This window comes from Martes martes (assembly GCF_963455335.1).
Source record: "Martes martes genome assembly, chromosome: 18".
NCBI classification, from domain to species: domain Eukaryota; kingdom Metazoa; phylum Chordata; class Mammalia; order Carnivora; family Mustelidae; genus Martes; species Martes martes.
In genome coordinates, this window is record NC_137906.1 from 7,141,331 (window position 1) to 7,160,453 (window position 19,123).

Sequence of the window (19,123 nt, forward strand, 5' to 3'; positions counted from 1 at the left end):
GTCAGGCTCTGACTGTCACGCTTGACCCCCCGGAGGTGTTGGGGGTCATGAGGACAGGGAAATTTCCGGAGAGTCTGGTCCCACCTTCCTCCCCTGCCTCATGCTGTGAAAAAGTAGGGGGATACTGGTGCTGCGCGGGGTGCTCATGTGGATGGCGGCCTGCCCTCTTCTGCTGCTCCTAAGACCAGATACGCTCGCCAGCCACAGGTTCAGTGCCAGACTTTGGGACCAGGGCCCTATCAGAGCCCAGAAAGGTTCATGGTCCGCGCTGGTCTTCAATCATTCTCGAACCTTCTGCGAACTGTTGGCAGTGGGAGGGCACTCACTGGCCACCACGCACTGTCCGTGAAGTGGCATCGCTCTGGAGACCCCGGAAAGGCCGCTGGGTTTCTAGTGGCTGAACTGAGCAACTGAGCTGCAGAGCGGGTGGTTCCCGGGGTCAGCTCACTTGGAGCAGGAGGGTGGAGGACGGCTTCCTCCCGGAGTTGTGACCTGCACCGACGCTGCTCTGGGTCCCTCACTGGGCTTCAGATGCAGGCCTGGCCAGTCCTGTTGCATGTGAACAGCTCGGTGCGCTTGCAGGCCTGGGGGTCTGCTCCACGGGGACAGTCTGGGGGGGGGGCGGTTCTGCTCCTGACAGGCCAGGCCTAGGAGCACCCATGTGGAGCCTACATGATGCTCCACCAACACTTCTGTGTGGGAAACGCTGCACATCCAGGCCTGTGCAGGGGGAGGCCCGTGAAGGCCGGGAGAGCCACTCAGCAAAGAAGCTGGTTGCCCCCAGAATCACCCCGTGCTGGCCAGACAGTTGACAGTGGGCCCTTCCTGCAGTCCCGCAGAGCGCCCCTCAGGACACACCCCATGCCACGGTCCATACGGTCCCCGGAGCCACCTCGGGACATGCTGCATCATACCGTGGTCAAGTTGGTGACTCTAGGTTGGGTTTGTCCTTGAAGCCACGACACGAAGACCATCAGGTTCAGTGTGCCCACTTCGGCATCCACCGCTCGTGCCGCCCACTGGGACGGGGCTGGGAGGGCCGGGCTGGGGTGGCTCAGCCACAGGCTGAGGGGTATAGTGGCTGCTTAGCCCTCTATTTGAGGTGGCCATCGCTGCATTCCCACGCTCTGCGTCCACACCAGACACACGCTGTGTGGACCGTTCTGTCCCAGCGGTCTGGCGGCCTCAGGCTACGAGGAGCGATGGGCCTTACGGGAATGTACGAACACAGAAGCGTCCAGTCTGAGGCTGGCTTCCTGCCCCATCGTCTTCCACAGTCAGACAGAGAGCACAGCTGATAGCCTGTCCTACTTTGAAAGATGTTAAGGAAACTCAGGGCCATTTATTGGAGCTGGGGCTGGTGAGGCCCAGGCCGGTCCCGGCGGGCGGGCGGACGGGGAGCTCAGTCTGGGAAGCGTCCTCTGGGTTACTCCTGTTGAGACTCAAGTAGAACCTGTCTGTACTGTGTCCCCAGTAACTGTGGGGGTGCTGCAGGCATCAGGGGCTGGGAAGAGGGGTCCGCAGGTTCTAAATGGGCCCAGTGAGGAATCTCGGCTCAGTTCTGCGCCCCTCGCCCTGCTGGCCCCCGCCCGGGGCTCCGTGGACCCTACCTCTCCACCTTCTGGAGGCACGTGAGTGGAGACTGAGCCTTCTGTGGGTTGGCTGCACTCACCGGGGAGATGGTCGGTGCAGGGGGCTTGCCAGACCCGGGCTTCCTGCGGAGCTCAGCCCTCCTTTAGACCCAGGGGCCTGGGAAGTCCTCCTGGGCGGCAGCGGCAGGTGGGCCACCCCCACTGGATTGGTAGAACTTGCCCCTGTTTGCACACCTGACTCCTAGGAGCCTCTAGGTTGAGGCGCCTGCAAGTTAAAAATAATAAAAGACAGACGTCCTTTCGTAGACAGGGGACTCAGCGGGTAACAGTTACAAAACCGGAATGTCCGAGAGCTTCTCATGAGTGTCACTAGGCTGCGGGAGAGAGTCCCTATTCTGACGCCAGAGCCGCAGGTACCTGGGACAGAGAAGACGCCACGGAAGGACGGGAGCCTCAGTGGCTCCTGACCTGGAGGGTGCAGATGGGGCCCTTCAAGGCAGGCCCTGTTCAGATGGGCTCTGCTGGTGCTCAGCCACCCGCGGGGCTGTCCCTTGCTGTGTTTCCAGAAAAGCGGGAGCCCGCCGGGGAAGACAAGGGAGGCAGCAGGCAGAGACGCCCAGTTCTCTCGGGGCCCCACCTGGAGGGACCCTCCCAGCATGTCTGGGCCTGAGCACCCCACCTCCCCGTTCCAGAGGGGTCACTACCCTCGCCTGGGAAACCCGTTAAGACGCAAGGCCGGTGACCAGTGACCGGCAATACGGAAGAGGCAGGAGGGGCTTCAGGAGGAGGGGTCTGCCCTCTGGGAGGCACCAGACATTGCAGGGGTTGGGGGGCGTAGCGGGGGAGCACCAGGGGCCCCCGCCTGTCACCTCGGCCACGGCGCTCTGCCAAGAAGAGAGAGGACGCGTCACAGATTGACTTGTTTATTCAGCTCAATCCCGGGCAACTGCTGGAAAACCCACGCACAGGTCAGGGGTCATGTTCACCGGATGTGAGGCCCAGCGTCGTGCATAATGAATCAATCAGCGCGAGACAGGTAACCGCCGCCGCCGAGCCCTGAAGCTCTCAGACTCGCGCGGTTTGAGCCTCACCAGACTTTCCTAGAAGACGCTAGAATCCACTCTGCCCTCGCAGTTTCTAAAATAGAAACACTTGAGTTTAGAAACTTCTGGCCAGGTACTAAATGGAGACCGTGCTCCACTTTGGGAAGGGCCTCAGCGCACCCGCGGGCGCTCGGCTCGTGAGCACGGGGAAGGCTCAGCTCGGAGGAAACTAGGCCAGGCCCTCGCTGGCTCCGGGGCACCTCCTGGAAGGCTTCCCGACCGGGTTCAACCTCCAGAAACTGCCGTTCCAGCTCGTCGTCGGCCTCCCCCTCCCCCGGCCCGCCTGCTGAGTTGCGTCTGCAGCTCCAAGTGGCAGGTCACCCTCCATCTCCCCCAAAGCTCTGGGGCTACCCTGAGACTCCACACTGACCGCCAGTCCCCAGACCCATGGTCCACTTGCCCCACGCCTTGGGAAGCTGGGAGAACACTCCAGACGACAGAACAAGAGCGACGTTCTAATCGGCGTTAAGAACACAGGATGCGGCATCTTCGCTACCCATGTGGCATCGTCCCGGGTCACCCAGTGTCCAGCCCGAGGCGGCGAGGCCAGCAGCTCTGTCCGCGGAGCAGGCAATAACCACCGGCCCCCCAGCTGGCTCTGGGGGTGCTTTCCAGTCTGGCAAGCCTGGCACGTCTGGCACGCTTGGGGCAGGGGCACCCGATGGCCCAGGAAAGGCCATCGTGGCCAGGAGAGGCCAGCACGGCCCCTCTCCGAAGGCTCAGGCTGGAGGGCGGGGCTGCTGCCCACTCCCAGCTGCGGGGAGGAGCCGCCTGCACCGTCCCCGCCAGGACACAGAGCAGCCGTCTTACAGCGACGCTGACGCAAAGCAAATACACACGAAGCCAGACAAGCCTTTTCACAAGGCTGCGGGACAGGACAGACATGCACTAGACAGCAAGCACGCACAGACAGAGGTCTGCGGAACGGCAGGGCCGCGCCCGTGGACGACGCCAGGCTCTCGTCTGGCTCCACGGAACCCGACGTCCGGGCTCCCATAACCTCCCGACTTAACCACGGCGACTCCCGCCACGGCTCCCAGACAGCCCCGTGGCGTTTTGGTTATGTGTTAAGGTTTATGTCCTCAATGGTACGTCACGTTCCCTGCAGCCACAGCCAGGCCAGCCAGGATTTCTCGGCACGGGCCACCCAGACCCCACAGAGACGCCTTCAGAGCATGACGTCCCATGATGATGGAAACAAGGCAGGCTCCCTGTCCGGGCTGCTGCTGGCCGATGTGGTAAGCGTGGGTTTGGAAAGCAGCTCAGGGTGCAGCATGCTCTCCCCTAAGCTGAGCCGTAGGTATGTACGTGCGCGGCCGTGGAAATGGGTGAGCCGGGCCCCTACGTGTGGCCGAGAGGCCTGGCGTTTGGCTAGGTCAGGCCAATGGGCCTTGTCTAGGGAGGAAGTCCCCCAGGCCACACCCTCCCTCCTCCTGGGGTCACAGGCAGCGGGGAGATAGGAAGCATGCTCCGCTCTCTGGGCAAGGGCCTTTGGCAGCTGTAGCCTGGAGGGGCCGCTGATGTGGGCTCAGAAGACAGTTTGTAGATCGAGGCCTCTGGACTGTGAGCCCTTTCCCCAACCTGGTGACTTTGCCGGGCCAATATGCCCAGGACTCCAGACTGGCTAGGAAGAGAGAACTTGAGCCCAGTGTGCCCCAGAGCACCCCCAGTTAAAGGTCTCTGCAGGTGGGCATCTCCCATGGGATGCCCAAAGACGTACCTCCCGGCCCGGCCAGGCCTCCGTCCTTGGAAGTCTTCCCCAGGGCGAGACCAGTCCGATGCCGGCTGAGCGCCCACCGCACCCGCTGAGCAGACCTGGGACCCCAGCTCCTGCCCTCCCCGGTCAGCCCGGCCACCTAATCCCCCCAGGATAGGGGAGGGAAGCACCAGGCCAAGCTGTGGGCCTACACCCCATCTCCTCCCAGCAGGGTGGCACGGTGTGGTCCCTTCTCTGAAACCCTCAGCCCTCCCCCGAGCGCCAAGCTTGCCCGTGACGCTCGTCTCCTGCCGCAGGGAATCCCCAGGCCCCAGGACTCAGGCGGTTTTGCTCTCAGCTCTTAGCAACAGAGTCTCTTTTTTCTACAGAATGCCATTTTCTGTGGGAGGCCCAGCCGGCCAGGCTTTCTGGCGCGAGGACGGGGCTAAGACTTTGGTCTGGAACGGCGCGGCGCGGCAGTGTCGGGGCGGCCTGGCCGGCAGCTCCACGCCCGCGCTGGGCCCCGGGCCGGGGGGGGGGGGGGCAGGGGCGCGGCGTGCTCACACCGCCTGCAGGCTGCGCTCGTGCCCGTCCAGCTGCACCTTGAGCTTGTGCAGCTCCTCGATCTCGCGGTTGTGACGCTCGGTTTTGTGGCGCACCAGGGAGCGGTAGAAGTGGAGGGTGAAGACCACGAAGATGAGGCCCACGGGCACCATGATGATGGTGGACACGAGGGCGGCCTGCCAGCCCGTGTGGCCGCCGGGGCCGGGCGGGGGGCCGGGCTGGCGGCGCGCGTCCACGGGCAGGAACTTGATCCAGCAGAGCAGCACGACCTCGGCCAGGAAGAGCAGGATGCCCAGCACGGTGGAGAAGCCCCAGGCCAGCTCGATGTAGGGGTGCATGCGCTCGTGCGGGGACTCGCTGATGGAGTTCAGGTTGTGGATGTTGCTCACGGCCTCCACGTTGGGCAGGATGCACGTGCTGATGAGCAGAGCGAACAGGTGCACGGCCACCAGCACCGTGGTGCAGGCGCTGAAGGCGATGAGCAGCGGCCGCGGGTACTGGTACTGCGTCTCCAGCTGCACCTCCACCATGGCCACCTGCGAGGCAGAGCGGGGGGCGGGGAGGGGGGCGCTGGGCCGGGGCCGCGCAGGGCAGGGGGCGCCCGCCTCGCCCTTCGCACGCTTCAGCTTCTGTTTTCTCGGGCGCTAAAGGACCTCCCACCGAGGAAGGAGCTCGAAGGCACGGGGTGGGGAACGGCGGGGCTCACCCCCCGGGGGGCCTTCCTGGCACCAAACGCAGGGGGCTCTCTGGGTACCGGGCTTTGAGCCAGGACAGAGGCCATGCTCCTCGGGAACCTGTGGCTTGGCTTAGCCACCAAACAACGCTGTTTTCAAACAATAAAAAACTGGGACGCCTGGCTCAGTCAGTTGAGCGTCTGCCTTCGGGTCAGGTCATGATGCCAGGGTCCTGGGATCAAGCCCCGTGTCGGGCTCCCTGCTCAGCGGGGAGCCTGCTTCTCCCTCTCCCATTCCCCCTGCTTGTGCTCTCTCTCTGTCAAATAAATAAACAAAATCTATAACATACGTGTAAAAAACCCCCTTTCAAAGGGTAACAAGAGAATGGTAGTATCGGGGGCTCCTGGCGGCCCTCAGACTCAGAGCTACAAACCTGGACAGCCTCACGTGGACAGCAGAGTGCATCAGGCAGTGGAGACCAGACGCCCCAGGGAGAAGCCCGCATCTCCAAGGCCAGGAATGGTGACAGGAATGAGGGCAGAGGTGACAGGGGCTGTGGGGAGGGGGCTGGGCTGGGCAAAGAGCTGAGTCATCACCCACAGTCACAGGGAGACAAGGCCAACAGGTAAGGCCTGAAATGGATAAATCCAGAAACAGCAGTCTGGAGAAAGCCGTTCAGCACGGAGGGGCCTGCAGTCACCGCTGCGGTGGGGACCGGAGGCGGCTTAGAGCCTCAGGCGCTCCTTCGTTTGTAAACTGCCAGCACAAGTATTAACTTTGATAAAATAAAACCCGTTTTTGTTATCTTTTTTTAACCAAAAAAATTTTTAAGCTCACGCCCCTGAGATCAAGAGTAACCCGCTCAACTGACTGCCAGCCAGGCGGCCCCAAAACGAGCTTTAAACAAAAGAAAAAGGGGGACCTGGGTGGTGCAGTCGGCCAAGCGTCTGACTCTTGGTTTTAGCTCAGGTGGTGATCTCAGGGTCGTGAGGTCGAGCCCCACATCCGGGCTCCACACTCAAGGGAGTCTGCTGGAGATTCTCCCTCTCCGTCCGCTTTTCCTCCCAACTCCTGTGCGCATGTGCGCACTCTCAGGAAGGAAGGAAGGAAGGAACGAAAGAAGGAAAATCCTCAGAGGGAACCAGAAGCCCCAGCCTACCTCTGTGGCAGCGGATGCCCATAGCCAGCAGGGCAGGACCTGCACAGCACAAGGCCTAAAGGGCATTCAAACCTCAGACTAGGAAATGGGCTCCAGCTTTGCTTCCCCCAGGGTGGAACGCGGCCCAGCACCGTGGACTTCCCCCAGGGGACGGTTTAGTCCAGGCCTGGCAAGGACTCTAGGGCTCACCAAGGGCCTTCTCCCGGGTACCCAGAGGTAAGAAACCGGACCAGTCAAGGAAAGGGGAGGGAAGGCAGAACGAAGCCGGAGGAAGGCTTTTCTACCCACTGTGTTTACTTCCTAGATCTAAGCCATCCCGTTTTTAAAATTTTACAAGAAAGATTTCACAACTTTTAGCAACTACCGCCTCCTAGAGTGAGTGACTCATCGTCTCAGCAGAGACGGAACATTTGGTAGGTAAAAAGAAGATACGGCAGTCCTAGTGGACCACAGCTGAACAGAAACTCAGAAGTGCTCACTGCTCCATACGGACAGTTGCCACACCACACGAGCTGAGGGATGGTCTTTTCTCAATGCCCCCTGTGGCCCGGGCAGGCTCTTGCTGCCACAAAGGACATGGCTCAACAAGAGGAGGTTGTAAACCACAGAGGGCACTGAGGTAAGAAACAATGATAAGTAAAAGGCCTACGGTAAGAAACCGGTTTTGTTCAGCCTTCAGGAGAGAAAGGGCCCAAAGGCCATTTTTCAATGTGTTTATGCAAGGATTTTAGGAGGGGGCCTCGGATCACTGGGTCTGTGTGTTTGCAGAAGGATAAACATGAAGAAACAGGCTCACCCCTCACCGCAGGCAGAAGTGCTTTGCTGTTGGACAGAACAGCTCTGCAATTCTAATTAGGGGATACAGAACACGAAGGGAGCGACTCCACCTAGCAAACTGCCTCTTCACTTGTGCTCGTCCCTGCCCCTCCGTGGGCCACGGTGTCTGCGGCTGCCACGCTCTCTGCCCATCTGTGTATGTCTGCTTTCTCCCGCACTCAGCCCCCCCTCCGAATCCTGACCTGGTCTACGCTAGTCCACTGGGTCGGCTGCCGCTGTCCCCACCGCTGGTCTTTGCACCCCACTGTTTCTACTGCTTTCCACTTCCCCCCTGTTACAGCTGACTCTCGGGTGTGTATTAGGCTGTGGCAGCCTCCCTGAGAGGAACCTTCTAGAAGGGAGGGTGAGGGCATGGTACCGCTCCTGAAATGTACCCCAGACTGCGTTAAGGGAGCTCGTGCAGGGAGAGGAGATACTCTGTAAATGCTGAAGAAAGGAATTACTACTGGCAAGGGTGACCGCCATCGCCAAGCTAGGGATGGACAGCACCCTGTGGGGTGCATCCGGGCCCTCCCATGCCTGTCTTTCTGTGGTCACTATTTTCATTCTAAGACCATTTCATACCCTGCCGGCTGCCACTCAGTCTCACACTAGTCCTCCAGAATCCACTCTTTGTTTTAGAACCTGAGGAACAGGGCCCGTTTCCTGATCTCATTTTATTTATTTATTTATTTAAGACTTTATTATTTATTTTCAGAGAGAGAGAGGGAAAGCTCACACCTGAGAGTGGGGAAGGGTCAGAGGGAGAAGCAGACTTCCCCGCTGAGCAGGGAGCCCGATGTGGGGCTCGGTCCCAGGACTCTGGGATCATGACCTGACCTGAAGGCAGACACGTAACCGACTGAGCCACTCACGCTCCTCCCCACCCCATTTTCCAATTTTAAATGAGTAGTTCTGGAAGCTTCAGTGTGGGTGAGCCCTTTTGTGGGCTGGGAAAACAGCAGAGCTTCTCTAAGTCTGCAGATCCAAGTGTCTGGAAGGCCAGGGAAGACGGGAAAGGACGTCTGAGACCCGGGCCCCCCCACACAAAGGAAACCCGACGTACGTGATACTCCCCACGGTTTGTTTTCCACAGTCCCAAGAATTATCCTTAGAGCGGGCCAGACAAAGGTAACACAACCCTATAATTCCGTGGTGGAGAAAACGAGCTCTCATTTTCATAGTGTTGTTTATACTTCTCACACGTTGTCCCTTCAAAGGAAGCTTGAGAAAGCATTCTCTCTTTTGCTCGTTATGGACAGCACGGGAAGAAAATCACTCTAAACCAAGGTTGTGCCCCATGTGAGTGTACCCTTCTGAAGTGATGTTAAGAATAAGTCAATCAATACCATGCGACACCAAAATGAAGCCTTCGCTTTAAACTACAGATCTAAACCCAAACTTCTAGTCTCTAAGCTTGGTGGCCTCTGCCACGCCCTGACTACACAGGCTCTCGGTTTTCGAGGGGTGGCCTGTACCAGCGAGAGAGCAGGCCCCTGCCACAGGACCAGCCACAGTGGCTCATTCTGATGCCTTATTTTCTGTACTACCAACCTGACAACAAACGCTCTGGGCTTTGGAAAAATAACCATTGTTTTTTACATTAAAGAAAAAAATTGGGGCACTTGGTGGCTCAGTCAGTTAAGCGTCTGCCTTCGGCTCAGGTCATGATCCCCAGGTCCTGGGATCGAGCCCCTTGTGTGTGTGTGTGTGGGGGGCGGTCCCTGCTCAGTGGGGAGCCTGCTTCTCCTGCTCCCTCTGAACCTCCCGGGGCTTGTGCGTGCACTCACTCTCTCAGATAAATAAATAAAATCTTTAAAAAAAATTTTTAAAAATAAAGAAAAACATTATTCCCACCAGATAAGACCTCTAAGCATACAACAGAGACACAGGGGCGGTCACTCCCGTGTTCACCCTGGCTTAGGGCATGCGGTTCTACCCGAGACCGACTCTTGTCCTGGGGAATGACTCAGAAGGAAAGCTGCAGCCTGACAGTCTGGAGGCAGGCCAGGGACTCTGCTTCATCACCAGGAGGCCACATGTGGGACGGCGGGGGAGGCGATCTGTGTCCTGGGCTGGGCTAACCCAAGCAAGCCCCAATCGATCCCAATCCCGTTCCATCCTTCAGATTTCCCCTCTCGGGTGGTGCTCGGGATGGGGCAGACATGGGCACTTTCCTCCCTGTACACTGAAGCTGTTTCAATCGAGCTCGACTTCCCTGCCAGGTAGCTGCTCTGTGGGAATGTCAGAAGGGGGTTTTCTCGGGGCTCCTGGGAGGCTCAGTGGGTTAAGGCCTCTGCCTTCGGCTCGGGTCATGATCCCAGGGTCCTGGGATCGAGCCCCACATCGGGCTCCCTGCTCAGCGGGGAGCCTGCTTCCTCCTCTCTCTCTGCCTGCCTCTCTGTCTACTTGTGATCTCTGTCAAATAAATAAATAAAATCTTTAAATGAAAAAAAAAAAAAAAAGAAGGGGGCTTTCTGTGGCCTCTGGGGCTTGGGGACTCCTTGGGGAGACTTCCACTTCCTAAGGGTCTGCCCTGACAGCCAGTAGGGCCCAGAGAGAGCACTCTGCTCCCTGGAGCGCTGCAGGAGTCGGACAACAGAAGCCCACCCTGCAGGCCACGGGTCCCGCCACGGGTCTGCACTCACCATGGCAAAGCCCGAGAGGAGAGCAGAGGTCCGGCTGGAGGCCTTCAGCTTAGCTCTGCTCAGGTACAGCTTTCTCCAGGACAGGGCCTGCACGGAGTGGTGGTTGGACGTGACCAGCTCCAGGTAGCTGCGGCGGACCCAGTCTCGGTAATCCATGCCCTTGTGGCCGGGTTCAGAGCAGGCGGGAGTGGAGGGGTCCACAGGCACGTTGAGCTCGGCGCTCATGGTGGGAGCCAGGCTGGGGGCAGGAGAGAGACACTCTCAGGCATCCCAGAGGGCCCCCGAGACCTGGAAAATCCAGAAGCTGGGCAAGTTAACCTTCTCTGGGACCTGCTGTATACACCCTACACCATGGCAGTGTCGTGTGTGGGGCCCATCTGCTGGGGAGGAGGGTCAGGAGGGCATTTCCAGGACACACACCCCCTCCCAGCCCCGTGCACCACCCACATTGCATCCATCGTGTCTCCACAAAGCTAATGACCCAGGCTTCCACCCCTACATCAGAAAGGCTCCAAGCAGTGTGGCTTGTGGGTGAACAAGCACAGAAGGAATCCTCCAAATTGTTCCTCTCTTCAGGGAATAGGGAGCTACGGCCTGTATACCGATCCTAGGACCCAGTCACTAGGCCGGGATTGGCTCCCACAGTGTGATCCTGGGCATGACATCTGAACGTTCTGACCCCACGCATCTTCCAGTGGGGACATCTCTACCCCTACAGGGCTCAGAAACAAAATAACGGACCCGAAGACTCAAAACCGCTTTTCAACGCCCAGGCGCCAACCATGAAAAACACATTTCCAAGCCGGGGTGCATTTCTCAAATCCAACTTGAATTTTGATGGGTGCAGTTCACCCCCAGAAATACCTGGGGTCTGGGACTAAAGGAAAGCCACATCCAGGCTCTGATGGAAACTGTGAGCAAAAGGAAAAACGGAACCCAACCACACGAGCAGGTTCCACAAGGCAGCGGAGGCCGGCGGCATCGCAGTCACCCCAGGTAGGTATCTGGTTTGACAATAACACGGCACGAAGATCGGAAGGACCAATCTGTTAAGATTTGTGAATTTAAACCCAAATCTCCAGTAATCCAAATAGGGGACTGACGGTCTCCTCTGGCCCAAGGGGCCGGCCCACGCGGCAGCACATTGGACTCGGCTCTAATTAATCTGTAGGGCAGACTTCAAGGGCACAGGCACCTCGCAGCTCGCCTGGCATCAGATATTACTTGTACGTTCAGGCCCCCACAGGCCCCACCGAAAGCCTACTTGAAGCTACTATGAACAGACCAGTGTTTCCAGGTCCCAGGGAGCATGGCTGGGGTTGGTGGGGGCGGAGAGTAGGGGCTGTTTACCAAGGTCAGTGGCTGTGGGAAGGGGCCAAGCTGGATCTATCCATGTCAATCTCTAAAAGGGTTCTGTGGGAAGGTCCGGGAGAGGGGGGAAGAGCTCTCTTTTGGGGTGCCTTCCTCCTTTCCTTTCTTCTTCTCCCACACATCACAGAAGTGAGCGGACGGGTGAAAGTCACAGGCTTTGCCCCCTCAAGGGTCCGTCCTCTGCACTCCGTCCAGTAGATGCTTACTGGGCTCTGAGGTCAGGCTGCATTTGGTACTCAGGCCTCAGAGACGGAAGTGGTGAGGGTCCGCTTACTGCTCCCAGTGGGGGAGCAGCCTGGGGGGGGGTGATTATCACCCAGTGAGCTAAAGGTTGCTTTAGTGGCGAGGGGGTGCGGTCAAGGAGCAGAGGAGGGGCTGGCTGCCTCGGCCTCAGGGAGACGGGGCCCGCTGGGGAGCACGAACAGGCGTAGTAAAGGCAGCCCTGGCAAACAGGGACCCTCCCTCAAAGAGGAGACGCTGCCCGCACGGGAGGGTTCTGAGAGGCAAGGGGCCGTGGCAGGAAGGCCGGCTGGCTGCAGAAGGGGTCCAGGAAATGCAGGGGAAGGCTGGATGCGGGCGGCGTGTGGAGCCGGGGGCAGCCCAGGCAGCAGGACTGAGCGGGCCTCTCAGAGGGGCCGGGCTGAGACACTCTGAAGGAACTAGTAAAGGGAGCAGCCTGCGGTCAGTCTGGTCTGGGGGCCCACTGAGACGGTTGGCTGGCTGGGAGGGACGGGAGGACCTGGGAGCCTCCAAAGGGGGAAAGGCATGTGTGGGGTGAAGAAGCGGGAAGCCCGGGGGCCATCAGGGGGCATGGGCTGGGCTCAAGATGGACAGTGGAGGCGGAGGGCTTTGGGGGCAGTGAGGGCCGACGGTGGCCCCTGCGTAGTGGCCGGCCAGCAGCCCCGCACATGTCCTCAGAGTGGCAGGCAGTGGAAGGAAGGGGCGGGCTGTGTGTCCGCTTGGAGTCTGGGTCTCCAGGCAGGCCCGCGGGTCCTGGAGATAGAAAGGCCACTCCACTTCCTGCTGAAGGAGCAGCCCGGGCCGGATTCACATCCATCCAAACCGACCCAGCCCCAGTGTCCTACCTTGTGCCAGGCCTCCTCTCCCTACCCGTGGGAGAGGCAGAGTCTGGTCCTCACACTCCCGGACGGGGTATGGGGTGGGATGGGGCAAGATGGAACCGGACATTTCTGTCAGGTGGCAGAGGCTCCAAAAGGTGCTCTCCTGGCTGAACTTTGCAGGGGATTTTTGTTTTTTTATATATACAGGTTAGAGAAAAAAGCTCTTGTAGAATAACCGTGACTCTCTAAAGATGAGCTATTCTCCTTGGCAGGCCTGTCTGAATCTTTTCCAGGGGGTAGGTTTGGGGTTTGCCTGTCTTAACTTCCTTTAAACATCTGGGGCATGAGCAATGCGAGTCTGTTTCTGACTCCGTCTTTGTCACACCCACGGAGGAGGGGGGTGCACAGTCCCCACAGGGGTCTCCCAGAGGCATCCACCTGCATCTGAGTCCCTTCCCCTAGGGAACCCTCAGCAGCCGCAAGACACACACTCCGCCCCTGTCCCCGACCTCTGAGCCTTCTCAGCGCCGCACCCCGCGAGGATCCCATGGGGTTGGGGCCACCTGGCCACCCTCCAACCCCTGCAGCCACCCCATCCCGAGCCTGCCCAGGAGAAAGCCCATCCCCTCCCCCCCCCCCCCCCCCGTCGAGTCTCCGGCGCAAATCCATTCCGGCCCCAGCAGGGCGGGGTACCCCCCCACCCCCCACCAACCCCCCACGGCGAGCACTCACCGAGCTGCTCTGCCTGCCCGCCCGGCTCCACTCCGGCTCGGGCTTGCGGCGGGCGGCGTGGCCGCGTTGCCCTGTGGCCCCGTGGCCCGGCCGGGGCGCTGAGCACGGCCCCCTCCCTCCTTCCGTGCGTCCCGCCGGGTCCCCCCTCCCAGCCCCGCCCCCGCCGGCTGCCCCGCCCCCGCGGGCCACCGCAGCCGCTGTCAAGGCAACGGCGCGCCGCCATCACGTGGTTGGCCCGTGGGGGCCGCCATGGGCCACGTGACCTGGCAGGCCGGGAGGGGAGGAGGGGGAAAGGGAGGGACGGGACTCGCTGCACCTCTTGGGGGACCCCGGTGGCGCGGACCTGCTGGTCAGGACCACCCGGGCCGGAAGCCGAGGAGCGGAAACCGGCAAAAGGTGCGCATCTTTCCGGTTCCCCGGGCGCGCCGTGGGCCACAGTGAACACGGTTGGCTCGGCAGTGGAGGGGGCGGGAAGCCTGGGCATCCCTCGCTCTCACCACCCCCTTCCTTCTCCCCCAGTGGTGCGGGCGGACAATACGGCCGCGCTTTCTCTGGTCCCTGGGTCTGGACAACAGGTGCTCGGCCTGCTCGAGTACTCAGTACTTGGGTACTCACACCCAAAGCGAGCACGGAGTCCCCAGGGTGAGTCCCAAAGGATGCCCAGGACTGGCCATGGGCCTTGTGGAGGGGTGGGGAGAGGCCAGGAGGGCACACCCTGCGGGGAGAGGGCACAGGTATCCCATTGTCTGGCCACAGGGCCAGAGGGGTGAGGCGGCTGGAGTAGGGAAGAGGGTAAGGTTCCCGCAGCCACACCCGTTGGCCAGGGTGGACCGTGCTGCTGCACACAGCAAGCCAGAGCTGGTCAGGTGGTCGCGGGGACTGTAGCCGGCCACCACCCCCCCCACCAAGCCACAGGCCCAGCCACACACACGGGGTTCTCACCCCGGTGCAGCTCACTTGGCCCCTAATGGGCGTCCACCAAGCCGAGCTATTCAAACGAACATTTTCAGGAAGTGCATACGAATAATTAACTAAGAGACTGAGAGGCGAGATGGGTTCATATCAAGCCCCTGTGCCAGACGGCCCCTCACAGTCCTTCCTGAGTGCCCTACATAGGATTTTTCCATCTGTCACAACCCTATCCAACAGTGACACATTTATCCAAATGAAAGAAAAATTCCACTCATGTCAACCGGTCCAAGTTTTCTGACAGCCGTAAGAAGAGAGGTGAACGGATGTCAGGCCAAATCCGTTTCTCTCTCAAGGTGTATCTTAGAGGCCGTTGCTGAGAACCAGAATGACACCTTTTAATTCAGGAAGACACTTTAAAAACAGACCAGGAGAACAGCCTAGGAAAATCCCAGGGTCTGATTACTGACCCTCCACCCAACACACATGCACACATGTTACAGAGGGCTGTTAGAAAGGGATCATGTGCATTTTAGGGGCAGAACCCTCAAAACGCAACAGCTCTTTGTAAAATGATGTGGAAAACAGGAAGAAACACTTTGTAAACTAGAATCATTGCATCACAGATGACCATCCTTTCCACAACAGAATCACTTGCTCTAATTTTCATCCTTGGAGTCTGACTGCACACCCTTTAGAAACCTTCCAGCGAGGGGTGCCTCCAGCCCCAAGCGCACTCACCCAGCGTGTCCAGACAGAAGCAAGATCTAAGTCATCATCGCCAGTGGTTTTCGGAGCCAGTTTCCTATCCAAACACAGAAAATGGCTTTCTCTCCCACAGAAGATTAAGGAAGGTGCCAGCACTGTGCTGAACGGAGAGGAGCAGTTAGAATGCCACCAGTTGGAGGGCCGGTCAAGTACACAACTATACAGAGGAGGGTCAGGGCAAGGCCCATGGGAGCGCCACCCAGCTGTCGTGTCCAGGGACAGTCTGGGCTGTGATTTCCTGAGGGAGTTTGGCCACGGCAAGTCGCTTCTTCTCCTTGGGCCTCAGCTTGGAAAAGACCCAATTCTCCAGGGCACATCCCAGGGGCCGATCATGTTCTGGTCTTCCCCGCCAATGCACACCCTCTCATTCCAGGAAGACCACAGCCCCTGCTTTCCCTTTCCCTGGGTCTTCTCATCTGGCTGGCTGCTCACCTGCTCGGGACAATGTATCCAGCCTCCTGAGAGTTTCTGTCCCCTTGGCCACTGGCTCCTATGGCTAGTCCTTGTCACTACTCTTTAGATCTTAAATTTGTACCTCCCACTTTCTGAGCCTTTCTCACCCAGCCGCCAGCCTGTCCCACCTTGCCTCCTAGCCTGTGCTGAGACCAGCGCCTCCCACCCCGCCTCCCCTCCCATTCAGCCTGACCCCTTCCGACCTCTCCTACCACTGCCCTTCCCCTGCTTCATGCCACACTTCTCAAGAGAGCTGTCATCACCATTTCCTTCCCAGCCCTCAACAGCCCACTGCCACTGTGAAACTAACTCCGGGACAGATTTCCGCCGTGCCTTCCTCTCCTTGCTCTGGTACCCTCACCTTTTTTTTTTTTTTTTTTTTTTTTTTAACCTGTGCAGGCTCCCCCTCTGCTGTCTGTCCCCTAGATATGGGGATTTCCCCACTTCCCTCCCAATGGGTCCCACCCGCTCGGCTTGTTTCAAAGAGGCTGTTGGCTCCAAATGGTCACCTCCAGCCCAGATCTCCCTCATCGTGGCAGGGCATGTTCCAAGACCCCCACCCCCAACCCCCTCCGCCCGCCACACTCACAGCTGAATTCCTTATCTTTCCTCACCTGCTTGCTCTACCTCCTGGGTCCCCTATCTCAAGGAGTTCCACCAGCCACCCAGTTGGTGACATTACAGATCTGCTGTCATTCCTGATTCCTCCCACCCGCAACCAGTCCTGTGAACTCTCCCGTTTCTCCCTCGTCCCACAGGTCCCATGCTCATTCAGGCCCTTGTCACCTCTGTTCTGCATTCCTGCAGGACCTTTCCACCTGTCCCCTTCCCATCTGATCTCCACACTGTGAAGTGGAAAAATCCCCATCTCTCCAGCCCCCCTCCAGCCCCTCAGGTTTCCCTGCGGCCTTAGATCAACTTTAATCCCCTTAACCTAGTGACTCAGGCCATGACAGGGCATCTACTATGAATCCGGACTCAGCTTGCTTTCTTAAAACTGCTGTGAGCCACCCAGCTCAGCTCAGCCCTGCCCACATCCCGGAGGCCTGGGTCACATGCCATCCTGTGCTACGGGCCACCACACTGACCTTTCTCTCGTCTGTGTCTCTTATCAGATCTGGAGCTCCTTCAAGCCAAGGCCTGCGACTTGCTCACCGTCATCCCCAGTGCTGAGCCAAGTACACTTACGGATCCTTCAGATTAAGCTTTTGATCCTATTCAATATTTGCTGTATTCTGTTGAATAAGAAAACTGAAAAGTGCCTCGGGACCTGCGCCGTGGTGTTCTCTTTACGGAAATATATTAAAATATGGTAACGGTAGCTCACTTTAGTCAAGTACGAGCCAAACGGTAGACAGAAATGAGCTTGCACAGGGGAGAAGGCGCACCTAGTTCCAGCGCCGCTGCCGAAGGAAACTGAGCTCTCCCCACTCTCCTTCCAGGTAGCCTGGAGACGGACTGAATTATATTCCTATTTCCGAAAGTCAGCAAAATATCACTCCTCTAACTCAACTGAATAATTGGCTTTTTCCAGAAAGCTCCATGTCGCAAACAGGAAAGGGAACTTGAACTAGTTATAGTCCTCGACCGGTTCCAAGCCAGTTTCTGAAGATACAGGGACACCTGCAGCAGCAGCTGCCCGGGGGGGGGGGGGGGCGCGCATCTGAAATGCCTGAGCGGCCAGCAGTCGGCCTCCGGGACCCAGCCCAGCAGTCTAGAGGTCTGAGGCGGGCTCTGCGGGGACCTGGGGCATCACATCCGCGGCTCCGGCACTCACGGCTGACCGTGTGCCCCTGTTCAGGCTCTTCCTGCCACAGGGGCCGTTTTTCAGGTACGAACAACTTCCCTGCTCGCTTTCAGGCCCTGAAATTTGCTCGGTCACCGAACCGGACACTGAGTACCTGTGATGTCCAAGGCCCTGTGCTGGCACTAGAGGTACAGCAAAGCACAGGACAGGCAGGTCCCTGCTCTGGTGGCGCTCAGAGTTGACCGGGGGATGTGAGGGATGCTGGCGTGGCAGGGGGCTGAACAGCGTACAAGGGATGGGTGCAAGGAAACAGAACAGGCTGGGTGGGAAGCCGAGGCCCAGTGCATGGACGGGAAGAAGCAGAGCAGGAGTGAGGGGAGTGGGACACGGACCCAGGCCGAGGCAGAGGCTCCAAAGGGAAGCTGAAGCCACAACTCGGAAGACAGCCGTGAGGGCGGTATTGAAAGCCGCGGGTCAGACTAAGATCTCCTGGGGCCTGAGTGTTGACCATAAAAGGCAGTGCACTAGGTCACCCTAACATTTAGAATTTGAGCAGAGAAGCAAGCCAGGGAAAGGCAGAAGGCAGTGCTGTCAGCGATGCTAAGGGTTTGGGCTTCTATACAATACAGATGTCCCCAGGGCTGGATGCGGCAACACCGCAGGCTCCCTGGGATGATGGGAGAGGTGGAAGCAAAGGCAGACTTCTCTGGAAGTTGGGCCAAGAAGGGACGAGGTACATGGGGTGGCGGTTTACAGGAGAGCCTGGAGCGGGGGCCCTGCTCTGTTGTTGCGGCTGGGGGCAGGGGGGCGTGCACCAGGCAGTGCACCTGGAGGGCAAGCCGGGCGGGATGAAGTGGTGGGGCATGAGGCCTCAGCATGGACCTCTGCGTTCTCTCCGCTCTAGGAGACGGTACCCGCTGCGGGGCACAGGGCCGGGAAGGGACACATGAAAACACCTGTTAGATGGTGGGAGACGAACGCAGTAGGGAAGACCGAAGGATAGGTGGGGAGTGCTGGTTCCCTCCCATGTGACTTCTCTGGTCCTACATTCAGAGTGGGACTGAGGAGTCCAGCTCCGGATCCCCCCAGTGAGACCAAGTACTGTGCGCACGGGGAATACAGCAGTGACGTCCAATCTGTGCTTTAGGAAACGCTGCTCTCCAGAAGGCCAGGCCTGCTCGTGCACGCTCCCTCACTCTCCAAACACACGCACAGTTGGTTCTCATGATTCATGGTATAATTATTATGTTCCAGAAAGTCACTGCAAATGCTGGGTGCTGATTAGTGAATACTGAACCACTGCTGCTTGGGGAAACAGGGGTGTTTTTGTGACACCGCCCCCCGTCACATCAACCAATCGTCACATAACCATGTTTTATGTGTGTTTTTGTTTATAAACACTTTCATTGGGGGCGTCTGGCTGACTCAGTCGGGGGAGCATATGACTTTTTTTAAAAGTTATTTTATTTTTATGGGGGGGAGGGGCAGAGAGAAAATCTCAAGCAGGCTCTGTGCCAGGGGCTTGGTCCCACGACCCCGAGATCATGACCTCACCCGAAATCCAGAGTTGGAAGCTTAACCAACGGACTGAGCCACCCAGGTGCCCTGAGCGTGCAACTCTTGACCTAGGGCTTGTGAGTTCAAGCCCCATGTTGGGTGTAGAGATTACTTTAAAAAAATCTTAAGAAATAAAAATTTAAAACATGAAAAGACTTGCATTAACATGTATTGATTCATTAATGACGAACTCGCAGCCAATGGCACCGTAACTCATGCCTGAACAGAGCTCATCGAAGGCACATCAGCCTTCTTGTTTAGGACACTAGACAG

The 19,123-nt window shown here is 58.6% G+C and overlaps 1 protein-coding gene across 2 annotated transcripts; it reads right to left on the minus strand.

Moving 5' to 3' along the window:
* Nucleotides 1–2,506: 2,506 nt before the first annotated feature.
* Nucleotides 2,507–13,562, minus strand: ORAI2 (ORAI calcium release-activated calcium modulator 2). Of its 2 annotated transcripts, none has more exons than XM_080829896.1 (3): nucleotides 13,417–13,562; nucleotides 10,253–10,540; nucleotides 2,507–5,491 (listed from the first exon to the last, which is right to left on the minus strand). In XM_080829896.1, exons 2-3 carry the CDS (start codon nucleotides 10,475–10,477, stop codon nucleotides 4,952–4,954), a joined length of 765 nt encoding a protein of 254 aa, XP_080686022.1. In that variant the 5' UTR covers nucleotides 10,478–10,540; nucleotides 13,417–13,562; the 3' UTR covers nucleotides 2,507–4,951. The 2 variants fall into 2 exon arrangements, with proteins under 2 accessions (XP_080686022.1, XP_080686021.1); XM_080829895.1 differs by having other exon boundaries at nucleotides 10,253–10,490; nucleotides 13,417–13,556.
* Nucleotides 13,563–19,123: the final 5,561 nt, after the last annotated feature.